The sequence below is a fragment of the Camelus ferus genome, chromosome 9 (genome assembly GCF_009834535.1).
Source record: "Camelus ferus isolate YT-003-E chromosome 9, BCGSAC_Cfer_1.0, whole genome shotgun sequence".
Classification (NCBI taxonomy): Eukaryota; Metazoa; Chordata; class Mammalia; order Artiodactyla; family Camelidae; genus Camelus; species Camelus ferus.
In genome coordinates this window covers 51,787,882-51,801,962 of record NC_045704.1, presented here as the reverse complement: position 1 = coordinate 51,801,962, position 14,081 = coordinate 51,787,882, and the positions used below count along the sequence as shown (strand labels likewise).

The following is a 14,081-nucleotide window of genomic DNA, read 5'->3' as shown; positions in this document are numbered from 1 at the left end:
CAGGGACCTTCCTACGTGTCTACTCTGTGGATCACACACTTACTCGGAAGGATCTGTAAGTCACAACAAGCTTTAGGAAATTCTGGTCTGTTTCATTCCCAGAGAGGAACCAAGAACAACTTTATAAACAGTGCAACTACAGAAAAATCTAATGAACTGTGAGTGAAAGACCCCAATTATTTTAATACTTTTTAATTTAAGGCCAGCAGGAAGTCACCCTCACCACTCCATCCCAAGATCATGTCACTTCTCCCAACGGAATCCCATCCACTTCCCGGAGTCAGAGTCCGGTTCCTTGATGGCTTCTTCTCTTCCTGTGACTTTCCCCATCTAATTACTGCTTCAAATACAAGGTTCTCTGCTTTAGGACAACAACATACAAACCTCCTGCTATTCTCTTTCTTTTTCCAGTTTTCGGATGTTCCCACTGAGTCTTCTCCTCGGTATGACTGTCAAAAAAAAAAAAAAAAAACCCACAAAACAACAATAAGTAAAAGTTACACTTCCGAAAGTTAATCAACTGCATTAAATTTTCTCTCTCCCAAACAATCCTCTTCCTCACAAGTAGTAAAGTCAGATGTTCAGAAATATTCAGAACAGGTTACCGCTTGCATCAGATCCAATTCTCTGGGCTGGAAGAAACAGCAATATGTGAAAACCTCCTGAGAGCCTGCGTTTATCAGCCAGCTGTGCAACAGGAGGAAAAGGACCTCCACCCCGGCTGGGGGTCAACTTGAGGAATCACACTGAATCACTCAAAACATCTAGAGATATATTCTCCTCTGTATTTTAGTCTTATTCTAGGAGAGACTGAAAGATGTCAGCCTAACTTATAATGCTGGTATGTAGAAATCCTCAGATAGAACCTTAATCTTCTTAAATGTTTATTCTTTCCACAGATACAACTTCAAAGTGTTTTTTAAGGACTGATTCCTAACTGTGTCCAAGAGGTCACTAAGAAAGCAGTCCAGCAACCCCAAAGGTCACCTAGCCATGTGCCTTTGGGTCAAGTCACTCAACTTCAGAGCTGCAATTTCCTCATCTGCAAAGTGGAAATAATCCTAGTGTTGACCTTAGGAGAATATTATGAAGATACTGTATATGAAGGGTTGAACACAGTACCTGGCATATAAAAAGCCCTCAAAAATCCTGTTATTTTGAACAAATTAAATATACAAACTAGTCTGACTTCTGTGCCAAACATGCATTTTAGCTCCAAAGAGCACACAGTTATAATTAAAACCATGAGCCAATAACAGACTAGAGACACCTGTCAACAGGTGATAAAGAGTTGAGAAAAACATAAAATTACGTAATCATGGGAACAGCGGGATGTTCCAAGAGGCAAAGGTCGCGTGCTCACGCCAACAGAGAAAATAATCTTTAATCACTGATGACCAGATTCCCTCCCTCTCTGTTATTTTACAGAGAATAAACACAGAGAGCATGTAAATGCTCCGGTAAAAACGTTCCAAGTCAAAAGTAGGGTCTTCCCAGGAACCACTGGCTTTCGGTGTTTCTGCAGACTCTCAGTGGCCAGTGCTGGGATGCCGTGGACATTGGACTCCAAAGGCCCAAGAGCTGAGCTCCCGCATGGCCTGGACTCAGTGAGCCAGCCTCCCAGGCATCATGCCCATCGCAGAGAGCAGCTGCAAAGAGACAGCCTCCCTGGGATGGCGGCTGTACAAACAGAGGGTATCCAGCAAGGACCAAGTCCATCTACCACCATCAAATCCTGCCTGCACAGAGAGAAGCCCTGACTCCCCAGGACAATCATCCGCCTCTCCGCACTCCAGTACGTGCAGACCATCCTAGGCATCAGCGGGTGATAAGCAGCATCTCTGGGCTCTACCCACCAGATGCCAAAAGGGCTCTGGTGACAGAAGGGGTCTCCAGACACACCAACCGGCTCCCGCAGGCACAGGGTCCCCAGGGAAGAACCCGGGCCTCGCAGAAGAAAGCACAACGTGGTAACGAGGGTTTCAGAGCCTGAGGCCCACGTTTCCTGGTTCTCTCACTCACCGGCCATGTGTCCTTGGAGAAGAAGCTGTTCAAACTCCCTGTGCCTCAGTTTCTCCATCCATGAAAAGGGGGTAGCAACAACAGCCCTACTTCTTGGCGTAACAGAGGACTGAATGAGTTAACATGTGTGCAGAGGTAAAAACTGCGCCCTTCACACAGAAGCATTATTTTAAGCCAATTTTTATATAAAAATTCATTAAAAGGTGTTCCTTTTTCATTGTAACCTACGATGACTTTTTAATGAACAGAAAATTACACCACATGTCCCCAAACTGTTATCTTATTCTCCCTTAAATATAAGCCCTCTTTTATTTTTCTTTTCTTTCAGTAAGCGTTTTGTCATTTAAAGAGATAATTAACAGTGATTTTAATTTAAGCCACAGGGATCAAAATTAAATTCACATCACATTACACGGATATCACTTTCAAGTAAGCTCTTCTAAGGGTCGGGTTTTTTTTGTAGGGTTTTTTTTTTTTTTTTTCCGGAAGCCTAGTCTCTTGAAGTTAACTAGGAGATCCAGAGCCAACTGTGGACAAGGAACCCATCTCCCAATGGGGCCGGCCAGTCATCCCTCTGCCGCCAAGAAGCCTGGCCTTCAGAAGAAAAGCAGGTGCGAATGGAGGTCCCAGCAAGGCCTAGGTGACTGCAGCCACAGCCCCCAGCACCAAGACCTTGTCCTTCTGTCCCCACCCCCTGGGTAAGGCTCTCTCTGGTGACAGGTCTGCCCCCAGCAGCAAGAAGGTCCCCTCCCTGGGAGACCAGTCTGGGGGCCTTGAGTCATGTGACGTGTGCTCCTTTGATGTCTGAGTGTGTTGTGGGACATGTAGGGAAGCCCCACACAATAAAAGAGGGGTGAAGTCATAGGAGCATTTCCACAGGACCCCAGAGCTCTCATTGGGAGCTACAGCCTCTGTCCTTGGCCGTGACCCTGCCACAGTGGGAGGAAGACCATTTGGAAAAAAAAATCTTCTGAGAGCCCATTAGCCAAGTTTCCCAAACCCCAAGGGACAAGTGACCTTCCAGAATTAGGACAGAAAAGAAGGACCAGATACTTGCAGGTCAGGAATGATCAAGGGGGATGCTGAGAATCCAGGGTCAGGATGGTTCAGAGGCATCCTTCAACCCCAAGCCAGTAGGCTGGTAGGGCTGAAGAGAGTGTCTGGAGAGAGGCACCCCTCAAGCTGGGAGCCCACCAAGCCTTGTCACCACAGACAGTGTAAACGATGGGCCCAGACATTGCTGGGGTCAGGATTTTTCAGAGACCACATACGCACGACTGAGTCCCCGGCCATGGGCTCCCTGGAAGCTCTCAGAAGGGCTAGCTGGGGCATGCAAGACAAGCCCCAGGCCCAGACAGTGGGCACCACCTACAAAGGAAGCAGAGGGGAAAGGCCATCGAACACAAAGGGAGGGCAGGGGCAGAGTGAGCACAGGAGAAGGTGCCTCCAGCCCTAACTCAGGGCTCCAGGTGAGCTTGAAATGAGGTCAGGAGCTCTGAAGGCAGCGGCCAGAACAAGGATGGGCCTCACCCAGAGCAGGAGCAGAGGAGCCCAGAATGCTGGATGCAAGCCATGTGCATCTGCGCGTCCCCAGGGCTGAGAATGCCGCCTGCCCAGGGAGCCCAGCAGGAAAACTTCGCTCGACGGACTCATTTACTCATTCCCCCATGGACTTGTTTTCTGGTCCTGGCTGCTAAGCACTGGGGATTCAGAGGGAAACAAGGAAAGGTCCCTGCCCTCCTGAAGGTGACAATCTTGGGAGAGACAGAGCGCAAACAGGGCAGAGGAGTGGGTAGATACCGGCAGACAAGGATGAGTACCACAGGGCGGTGAGGCTCTAAGAGGGGGGTGCAGGGCCGGTACCAGGGCACGCTCTCGTGGGCAGTAACATTTAAGCTCAGCTCTGAGAGCTGAAAGAGCCCTTAGGGCAAAGACTGAGGGACCAGCAAGTGCCCATTTAGGAATTACCCTCCTGGTAATCTGTCTCACCTGAAAGGCTTAAAAAGCAGATTCTCTATGTTGGATGCGTGCTGCGTGAGGGTCTCTGGGGAGACCCGAAATGGAGATTAGTATAGTCCCCAGGTGTCTCTAATATCTAATAACGCCTAGAAGGTGCCGTTAGAGCTGCAGAAAAAGCTAACAGCTATCCAGCATTGAGTATTTTTAGGCCTCTGCGAACTTTACATACAGTGCCTCAACTAAAGCTCTATTAACCGATTTTGCAGGTGGGAAAACCTTGACGGAGAATTTTTCCAGTGGTCCAAAGTCACACAGTAAGTGGTGAAAGAAAAGGTCTGCTGGTGTTTGCAAAACTTTCCCGAGAACTACAGTAAAGCTATATTAGCTATATTTTATATACAAGAACATACACGTGTACACACATAGCTATACCAAGGTATTTGTTTAAAATACGCACTCCTAGGTCCCCACTCCAGACCCCTGAGGAGGGAGCTGTATGTCGGTATTTTTTTGTGATTTTGGAGGGGGAAAGGGATAAACCTGGCCTGCCATCCCTGCACCGTGCAGCGCTGCATCCCAAGCAGCAGACCCGCGGGCCCGGGAGGCCGCCAGGTGACTCCTGCTGGACCCAGGCTCAGAGAGGGGGCCGGCCTGTCCTCAGGACCCCGGCAGCTCTTCAACAATTACTGCCGCCTTGGCCGTGCAGGCCAAGTCCGAGCAGGGGCCCACGGCCGTCCCCGCGTAGGTGGCATTCGGGGGTCAGGGCTCCAGGTGCATCCCACGCGAGGTGTGTCCCAGGCCCGGCGGCCCTCTTACTTGGCATAGTAAACCCAGCCGTCCTTGGTGGTTCTCTGCTCCCAGCCCGGGGGCAGCTCGTCCTCGCTGTCCGTGTCGTCCAGGCCAGCGTAGCGCAGGGCTGCCATGGCTGCAGAGGAGGCACCCGGTCACTCGCTTGCTCGGACGCCGGCTACCGCCTCTCCGCGCCCAGGAACTCACTCCCGCTTCAACCGAGCGCCGCGCGCCGCGGGTCCCAGACGCTCGCGCCTGCGCACTGCGCCGCCCGGAGCCGCTCAGCCGATTCGGCAGCTGGAATCCAGTCTCCGCAGTTTCGCAACTGCCGGAGTGAAAGGGGGCGGGACCTGAGTAGAACGGCAGGGAAAGCCCAGACGAGCGCGCACGGCCGCTCGGCTGGAGGTAAGAGCCGGTGAGCTCTCTATGGGTCTGGAGAAGAAGACGGGTTTCGTCCACCTCCAGGCTGCAAGCAAAGGGCGTGGACGTCCAGTCACGGCCCAGGAGTCCGCTCGTTGCTGGGCGACCCGTAACCACTTCCGCGTTTTCCTGGCCACTCCTGCAGGAGCTCCAGCAATGGGGCATTCTGGGAAGTGTAGTCCACACCTGACTGAAAAAGGAAAGTTGCGGACGCTGGCTTTCTATGTTACAGCCTCTCCTTGTTAGGGCATTACGGAGAGTGAATGTTCCTGCGCAGAAACCTTCTAGAGCGTTCCATGACCCAGGCTGTTTACAAACTTTACTGTGCATATAAACACAACGCAGCAAAACGTGGCAAACATTGAAAACCCAAATTCCCACATCTTCTGATGATCCAGTCCTGGAAAAGTGTCTCCCAGCCAAAGTGGTCTCTATCAGAAGGTTAAAGAAGAAAGACATTCAGGCATTTGGGGAATTGTGTAAGTAAGCCTGCCAGATTTGAGGATTTATAATCTTTTCGCTTAATTTAAACTAATTTTTTTTAAGTTAGGCTTATTCCATTGCAAGCAACAGAGGTTTACTGAAAAGTTTATGATCAGGGTGCAAATGAGCTAAGTTAGAATGTTATCAGGGCCTGCTGGAGCCCAAGGACAGACCTGTGTTTGTTTTTTCTCTCATAGGTTTCATGGTTTCCTGCCCCCATCTCTGCTCACTGGCTACCTTTTTCTCTCTCCTTACTGGTTTCCTCTATTCATAGTTTCTGATCCCTTGGACTTCAGCTTGAATGTGACTTTGACTTTGAATCTATCCGAGGGTGAACCCTGTTTAGCTTGTAAGACTCGTATGAGCTGGAGGAGTCTTAAGCTTGGGAATGAGCCGAGGTTTTTAACATGTCCTTATGGAAGCCCGAAGAATGATTTATTTTCGTAAAGCCAGCTGAACCACATTGATAATTAGGGAGGAGGTTAAAAAAAAAAAAAAATAATTCAACATGTAGTTATAGAACTACACACCAGATGGCACTATCCTCCCACAATGTTAAGGCTAAAGCCCAATTCCCAAAGAGGATTTCTGCATTTGAACTTTTCTTTTTGATTGATCACTTCTGCAATAACTAAAGATTTATGAACATAATATTGATCAGTTTTTTTGCTGAAAGCAGTTTGGCGTCACTCATGCGTGGCCACGTTTCTTTCGTTCATTGTCATTACCAGGATGCTGGTGGTTTCCCTTCCTCTCAGACACACAAAAGCCCCAACAATTCTGCAAACCTGCTTTAATTTAAGCCACTGTTCCTTGGGAAATTAAGCCTCATGCTTTGGTGTCAGACTTAACATGTTAAGGAGACCTGGGAAGCATCCTGGCTGAAACTTCTGATAAACTTCTCATGGAAGGTAACCAAAATGAAGAGTATCAAACAGGTTTCTCTTGATCAATGTGGCCTTCCTTAGCAAGTGTCTTTGTATTTCCACTATTCATTCAAACACATGAGTGAAAAAAAATCTGTTGTATTTCTGAGAAAAGCCAAGAAAAATCAAACACCTCCTGCATCAAGAAATCAATCAAATAGGATAAAACCAGTAAACACACAATAAACTATGGCTTGAAGGTTCTGAAAGAAGTTCTAACTAAGACCTATAGGTGTGCAGAGACAGAGGAAAGTTTTGGTGATGGGTTTTCCTACCATTTACTTGGAAACCAAACTCAGCTAATGTCACTTACAAGCTGTGGCCAAGTCACTTAACATTACTTTGTTCCATTCTCATCAGCCCAGTTTTTACAAATAAGGAAAGTGGGGCACAAGGAATTTAAGCAGCTTGTGCAAGTTCCCTCAGTGACCAAGAAGTAGCAGGGTCTGGGATGGCACCCAAACAAGGGCACTAGCCCCAAACTCATCCTCTCAACCCACTGCCCCACGAGCTGCCTTTCCAGAACAGGGCTCCCCAGTGCTGGGCCTCTGATGGATGCCCAGGGGTTTTCATTCCTCCACAGGAAAGTGGAAAAAAAAAAAAAAAGATAACTTAAGTTTTTTTTTAAAGTGAATTCTTCATAAAGTTAAATATTTTCCACTTAAAGTCCTGAGTTTTAAAAAAAAATTTCTATGAGATTACATCTATTCTTTTACTTATTTTCTGTTGATCTACTCTTTTCCTTTATCCCAACCTGTTATGTTTTGACATTTTTCAAACACCCAGAAAAGTTAAGAAAAGAGTACAATGACTAGGGAAATTTGGTTGCCTGAAACATTAGGAGAGAGTGATTTTGTTTTATTACGAAAATCCTCAGGACCAAGTAAGAATGCTCATTTTCACCTGGGCCACAGGTACGCCCTCTCCCCTGGTGAGCCCATCATATCCATTGCAATGACTTCCAGAAACCTGACTCTTACATTTGGAAACTTCATTCATTTCATTTATGTGTGAAGACCCAAAGCTTCCGTGTAGCTTTATTGTCTAACTGCTAACTTGCTAACATTCACAAAATTCTATTTCAGCCTAACTGCATTCTTGGCTCCTTTCTGTCCTGCAGGGAGAGGAACCACCCTCCATGGTGGGTAGTCACATTGTGGTGAGGAGTCCATCCTGTTTAAAGTCTTCCACCACCTGTTGAGAGGGTCTTATTTTGGTAGCCAAAGCTTCCAAGATGTCGCTCTGATCCACAGCTGTCGTGATCTTGCAAAGGAGTTCTTCTGAAGACTCAAGATCCTGAAGCCCAAGATTCACCGCCAGATCCTGCCAGACAGACGTAAACAGGTAAGTATATCCTGGCGGGGGGGGGGGGGGGGGGGGGAGGGAGGGGCGGAGTGAGGGGAGTGGCAAAAACACTTTCTTGGCTCAATTGTAGCAAGCCAGGCAGCTAAATTTCTCACAAATGGTGCTGGTTAGGAATCAATAAATGCTGCTTACATGTTTTTATATAACAGCAGTATGGATGACAATCTTTATTTGAAAATAAAAAACACACAAAGTGAAGTTTAAAGTATTATAGAGTTTCGTAGATGATGAAAAACAAGTTATTTCCCTACTGTGTTCTCCCAGTACTTACCGAGGAACTGAGAATGTGACAGGGAGCTCTAACTACTTTGCAGTCAGAAGCTGGGCATGTCAAAATGATATCTTAGGGTCAGGAGGCTCCATAGATTTTCAGGTGGAAGCTTAGCTGTTTGCCTGCCTGATGCAAGTTTGGAGATTCCTTCACTGCAGAAGTGACCTCCATCCTGATCTCGTAAGCTGAGGGGTCCAGGCACAATCTGTGGTCCTGGATTTCTGGTGTGGACACTTAGAGGGAGAAAGAAGGTTAGGAATGTGAATGAAAAATGTTGCCTGCCACATCAGTAAACAAAGGATGCTGCAGCCATCAATAGCCATCCCATTTCAGCCGCCTCTGACAGTGAGCCCTGAGGGAACTCAGGATGGAGACACACCAGCTGCCTGCTGCCAGAGGTGCTAGGAGGTGAGGACTTTGGGAGATGATTGTGTCATGAAGGCAGAGCTTTCCTAAAAGGTAAAAGATAGAATTCCCCAGAGAGTTCTCTAGCCCCTTCCAGCATGTGAGGATACAATTGAAGGGGGCAGCCTGCAATACAGAAGAGGGCTCTCACCAGAACCCAACATACCGGCACTCTGAGCTTGGAATTCCAGCCTCCGGAACTGTAATCAGGACATTTCTGCTATCTGTAAGCAGCTCAGTTCTTGGCATTTTCTTATAACAGCTTGAATGGACTAAGATATCCCTGAAGTACATCCTTAGCTACACTCGCTCCCAACATCAGACTTGTGCCTCTGAAGCATCTTGGCTTAAGGCCCTGGGAGGGAGTTCTTCCACTGGGGTCTCAGGAGTCCAGAGTTTTCGAAACAAACTATGAAATGGAGGCTAAAGCTTCCCTGTAGTAACTCTGCTTGATGAGAAGTGTGGACTCTGTCCGGTGGTCTGGGATCACAGGGGGAGAGTCTTTCTGATGACCCTCCCTGGCTGCTCAGCTCACCTCACTGCCAGGAGAAGAATCTGTAAACCCTCTCTTCCCCAGCAGTTGGGCTGTAAAATGCAAAGGGTCATCTGAGCAGTTTAATAAGAACTTTCCTAGACTGTCAGCATGGCAAGCATATAAATCTTATCCTCTGGGAGTTTTAAGTTGCTTGTTAGGACATAACTGAGCCTTCAAAGATCAGTGCAATTGAACCATCTGCACATGTTTTGCCGGAAGTCCACAGTAAGTTGAAAAACATCTGATATGGCTACAGAGTTTGGATTTGGAGTCTAAATGGATTGGAATAGAGGATTCTAAAGTGGCGCTGACACTGTGTGCCAAGTGGTGCACACACCTGTTTTACGGGAGGAGGACTCATGCGTCCTGCTGGGTTTTGTAAACCCCATAAAATGCAGGACCACTGGTTTAATTTTTTTAAAAAAAAACTTTCTTTTTTTCCTCTTTTGTTATTCAATGTCCTCCTCTTGTTCTTTCCTGATTAAAAATTGGTCCTGGGTTGATAGTTAATATGAGTCTGGGAACTCTGTTGTGTCATGTGGATAAGAACATGTTTAACACCACATGTTTGGCAATTAGACCGCACTTTGGTGGTCCAGTTCTGTTCTCTGCTCATCTGAGAGTTTTGTATGATGCTGAGAGCTTTTGCTTTGTTTTAAAATAACTGTTTGTGCCTTGATCCATCTGACAAATGTATTATACCAGGCTATGTGCAGGGTCTCTGGGGTATACAAAAAATAAGTTATCTATAATTTCAATAGACCTGCAGTTCCTTTGAGGCAGCGGAAGTGAACACTTACTGAGCAATTTCTTTGTGTCAGTCTCTTAAAAACATACGTTACCCTATGTATGCATCCCATCCTACGTTACCCGTTATCCTTACCTCTGAACATTCTGAGATTGCTATTCCATTCCCTCAGTTGACTTTAAAAAAATAAAATAAAACCAGGGAACAGAAACTCAGAGAATTTGAAGCCCGTATCCCTGGTCACGTGGAAAATCAGTGGTGAAATGTATTCAGTAAGTGCTGTGGACACCCTTGTCCTTGTTGATACGGTGGGGCACTTCCTCGTTCCTGTCTTAAAGAATTCTCTGAATGGCGAAGGAAGACCCTGAAGACTTCTTTTAACTTTAGGCATTGAAGAGAGGGGCTGTCCCTATCTCAGGGAGAGAAGCATCAGAAGAGGATGAGGGGGAGAATAGAGGACTGAAGAGGGACTTTCTGCCCCCTCCCGCCAGCCCACCCCACCGACTTTGAAATGAGAGGTCAACTCTGACTCGCATGGCAGAGTTGAAAGATCTGGGAAGGCTAGTCAGATTTCCTTATTTTTTCTGGGAAGAAAAATGAAGCTAAGAGAAAGGGACTGCCTATCAGTGCCACTCGGTTAATTTAACAGTCAGCGTAGCTCCTACGCGTCACATTCTCAGCCTGCCCTGGTGTATTGACATATGTCCAAAGCATCTTTCTGCCTGTGCTGCCTCTTTAGTCCTGGACTTTCAAGCCTACCGCACTATGACTGCATGATTACTTGCTGTGGAACAAGCACACATACTATGTTTGTGGGGATAAAATGACTACCTTCTGCCTGTGTTTTCACTTACTGAATTATACTGGGAGCACCCTAAAGGTGCACAGTCTGCATAGGGAGCCCTCAGAATAGAGATGCCCTTAAACCCAGTGCCAGGAAGTAAACCAGTGATAACTAAGCACCTTCCTTGTGCCACACACTGTACTTGACACATCCACCCGTCTCATTCCATTTAACCTTCCCACAATAATCCTTTGAGCTTGGTGCCAGTATATCCCGTTTTCAGGGTTATCTGAAACCTAGTATCTGAGAAGTTAAGAAATTGGTTTAACCTCACCTGGCTGTTAGTCATTAGTAGAGCTTCTATGTGAACTCACATTGACTAATTCCTACTCGTTTGCTCTCCATCAGGCAACTCTCTGGAGTTTGTCATAGCAGGTGAGCACACAGGATTCAGACTCTGAGAATCTGGCCACAGGGGAGCTGAGAATTCCCTCCAGGGGCCTGGCTCATATGCTGGCCCCCTTGGAGAATCCAGCAGATGCCTAGAGTACAGTGTGTGTGTGTGTGTGTGTGTGTGTGTGTGAGTGTGAGTGATGGATAGGGCTCATCTCCATGGTTGAGAAAATGTGCTCACAATGGGGCAGCACAAACAAAGAAGAGTAAGAATAGCTGGCATCCATTGCAAACTCAAGGATATCTGGTAAGGAGCCTATGGACATTGCCTTACTCAGTTTGGTCAATAACCTGGAGATATGGGTACTATTATTATTCCCATCTACAGACGAGAAAATATGCAATGCACCTTGCAGAAGTTAACTTGTGCTGGTTAACTCAGACAGGTTTTCTAGTTAACTAGGAAGTAAGGATCCTTGATTGGAACCTAGGTCTGTCTCACCTCAGAGCCTTAATTACTTTCTTGCACTGCATCTCATATCCAGAGTGATTGTTCTTTCTGCGCCCAACAATTCAACAGCTGCTAAACCACAGAAACCTTTTATTTCTGGGAAGTTCAGCCAAGTAAATCTGAGTGTCTAATGACACAGCTTTTTTATTTAGAGAGATGCCAACCTGAGATAACCTCCCTCTCTCTTTTGTTGGTGGTTATTCATTCATTTGAGGCTACTGTTAATTTTAACGAGTTATTTGACTTTTGACCCCCTATAAAGTTCATCTGATGAAAAAACATTTTTTTTCCTTAAGATAGAACATTACCAACAAATAGCAAAAGCTCTAGATCACCAAGCCAGACAGGCTTGAATACATACCCACAGAGTTCAGGAAATATCTCCTTGTGCCCTTAGCATTTGTAAAGAGACATTTAAAACTCCAACACAGTCTTTACTATCATTAGGTTATTGCTAACACACCAATTTTAACCTGACTGACAGCTTTGATTTTTCTGCTGGCAAAAGAGCAACTTAAGCTTTTCACATATTCTGCATTACTGGTACTACACAGATCTCACTCCATCTCTCTCTCTCTCTCTCACACACACACACCACACACACACACGCACACACACACACACACTCATACTTTCTCAGCAAAAGAGACTTTTAAGAGGCTAAAACAATTTTAAAAAAATCCACTAAATGCTCTAAAACATAGAAAGGCAACAGAAACCTTCCACAATGGACAGCGAGGGGCGGGGGTGCTACAAATACAGAGAATGTAAATTAGGTATAAAAGTGGAGTTGCCCTCTCTGAAGTTGGAGAGATGTTATTTGCCAAGAATGTCCTCTGAAGATGCCTATGAATAGGGTTAGTTTCTTCTCTGGTAATTTTTTGGATTCAGGAAAAGAATATATTGAATTTTTAAGTTTTACTTCCATAACTTTTTTGCTTAAATCTCTTGACTGAGCTTTTATTCTTTCATGATGAATGGATTGCTGGGCAAAAGTAACTTAGTGGAAAATATTTGAAAGAAGTGGGAGGAGGGATGTATAAGTATGATGCTGTTTTGCTTCTGGTCAGAATTTCCCTACAAGATTTGTACCTGAGTTCTTTTTGCTCCACTCTTCCTAGGCTGAGTCTCCACAGTCATAACCCACGCCCTACACTGGAACTTGGGGTGAAGGCTGGTCTTTGGGTATCAGATCCATGTTACTGGCAAATAAAAAAGTTCTTAAGATTGAGTTTCTGCTTCATGGGACTATTTTTCTCATTCTTTCTCTTTGCCCTGCCCCTTTTCTTTGAATTGGTAGACATACTCTGATAAAAAAAATGTCTGTTTTTCCTACAAAGTGGGCTGCAACTTAAATCAATGGAATGGTTACTGAAATATTAAGCTCTCAAGTGAGTTAGTAGGGCTGATTGTAAGATGTGTTTCACATACACCAAGGTATCAAAATTAAGTTGGTCCATTAAAATCCCCTTACATATACAAAACATTTTTCTCAGGTTAAAAGTAATAGATGCTCATTTTAGAAAGCATGCAAAATAACAAAAGGGAGGAGGAGGAGAAGGAGAAGAAGAAGAAGAAGAAGAAGGTAAAATTCATGCATAAAATCCTGTTGTCCAAAGGTAACAGCTACTAACAATTTAATACATTCTCTTTTAATCATGTGTTTTGGACAATGGCTGCATGTCTAAAAATCTAGACCAGAGCCCTATATGTTGTGAATTTAATAAATATTCATGGTATGTGGACAAAATGATTTGTGCACTTCATGTGATCAGAGTCTGTTTTGTTTCTGATTACTGTGAAAGTTCTATCAGTTGCAGCTATAAGCAACATTAATCTGTTGTAAATTACTCCTGCTTGATTTTGCTGGGTGTTTGACCTTGAAAGTCTGTTCTCTGACTTATCTACATAAGCCTGGTAGTGCCTGTTAATAGTGTTAATAGATTAATTAGATATTATAGCCACATGTTAATTTTAATTTTAGTCTATAGTATGCCACTGGAAGGGAGTAGTAGATGTGGTGTTAGAAAGAGCACTGGCCCCAGAGTCATTCAGACATGGATTTTAATCTTGGCTCTGCAACTTCCAACCTTTGTAGCCTTAACAAATTAGTTAATCTCTTTGAGCCTTAATTTTCTCATTGCTAAAATGACATAGTAAAAACCCACATCATATGGTTATTGTGAGATGAAAATATATACAAAGAAAAAAGGAACTAGATAAATTTGAGTTATCACGCAATGGGACTTGGAATTTTTTTTTTTAGATCATGGCTTATCATGACACCTAAGTTTTTATAAGTGAAAAATCCATACTTCTATAAGTTTAAATAACACCCTGAATTCCCTCCCCCTGAAATGATTTCATGCTAAAAGATAACAGACATTAAAATTAAGTGTTCACTCCACAAAAGGAAACACGAGGGTTGATTTTACTTGCTTATTCTGGCTAAATTTACACTTCGAAAAAA

At 45.1% G+C, this 14,081-nt stretch overlaps 1 protein-coding gene across 12 annotated transcripts in view; it reads right to left on the bottom strand.

Moving 5' to 3' along the window:
* WWOX (WW domain containing oxidoreductase) overlaps positions 1 to 5,271 on the bottom strand; it is a 902,466-nt gene extending 897,195 nt beyond the window's left edge. For 3 of the 12 annotated variants that reach the window (XM_014553773.2, XM_032486821.1, XM_032486822.1), the window contains exons 1-2: positions 4,798 to 5,264; positions 385 to 449 (exon numbers count right to left, since the gene is read on the bottom strand). In XM_014553773.2, the coding sequence (XP_014409259.1) occupies positions 385 to 449; positions 4,798 to 4,904 (172 nt within the window). In that variant the 5' untranslated portion in view covers positions 4,905 to 5,264. Of the gene's footprint in view, positions 1 to 384; positions 450 to 4,797 lie in introns of all 12 variants that reach the window. The other 9 variants (XM_032486817.1, XM_032486818.1, XM_032486824.1 and 6 more) reach the window with 6 other exon arrangements.
* Positions 5,272 to 14,081: the final 8,810 nt, after the last annotated feature.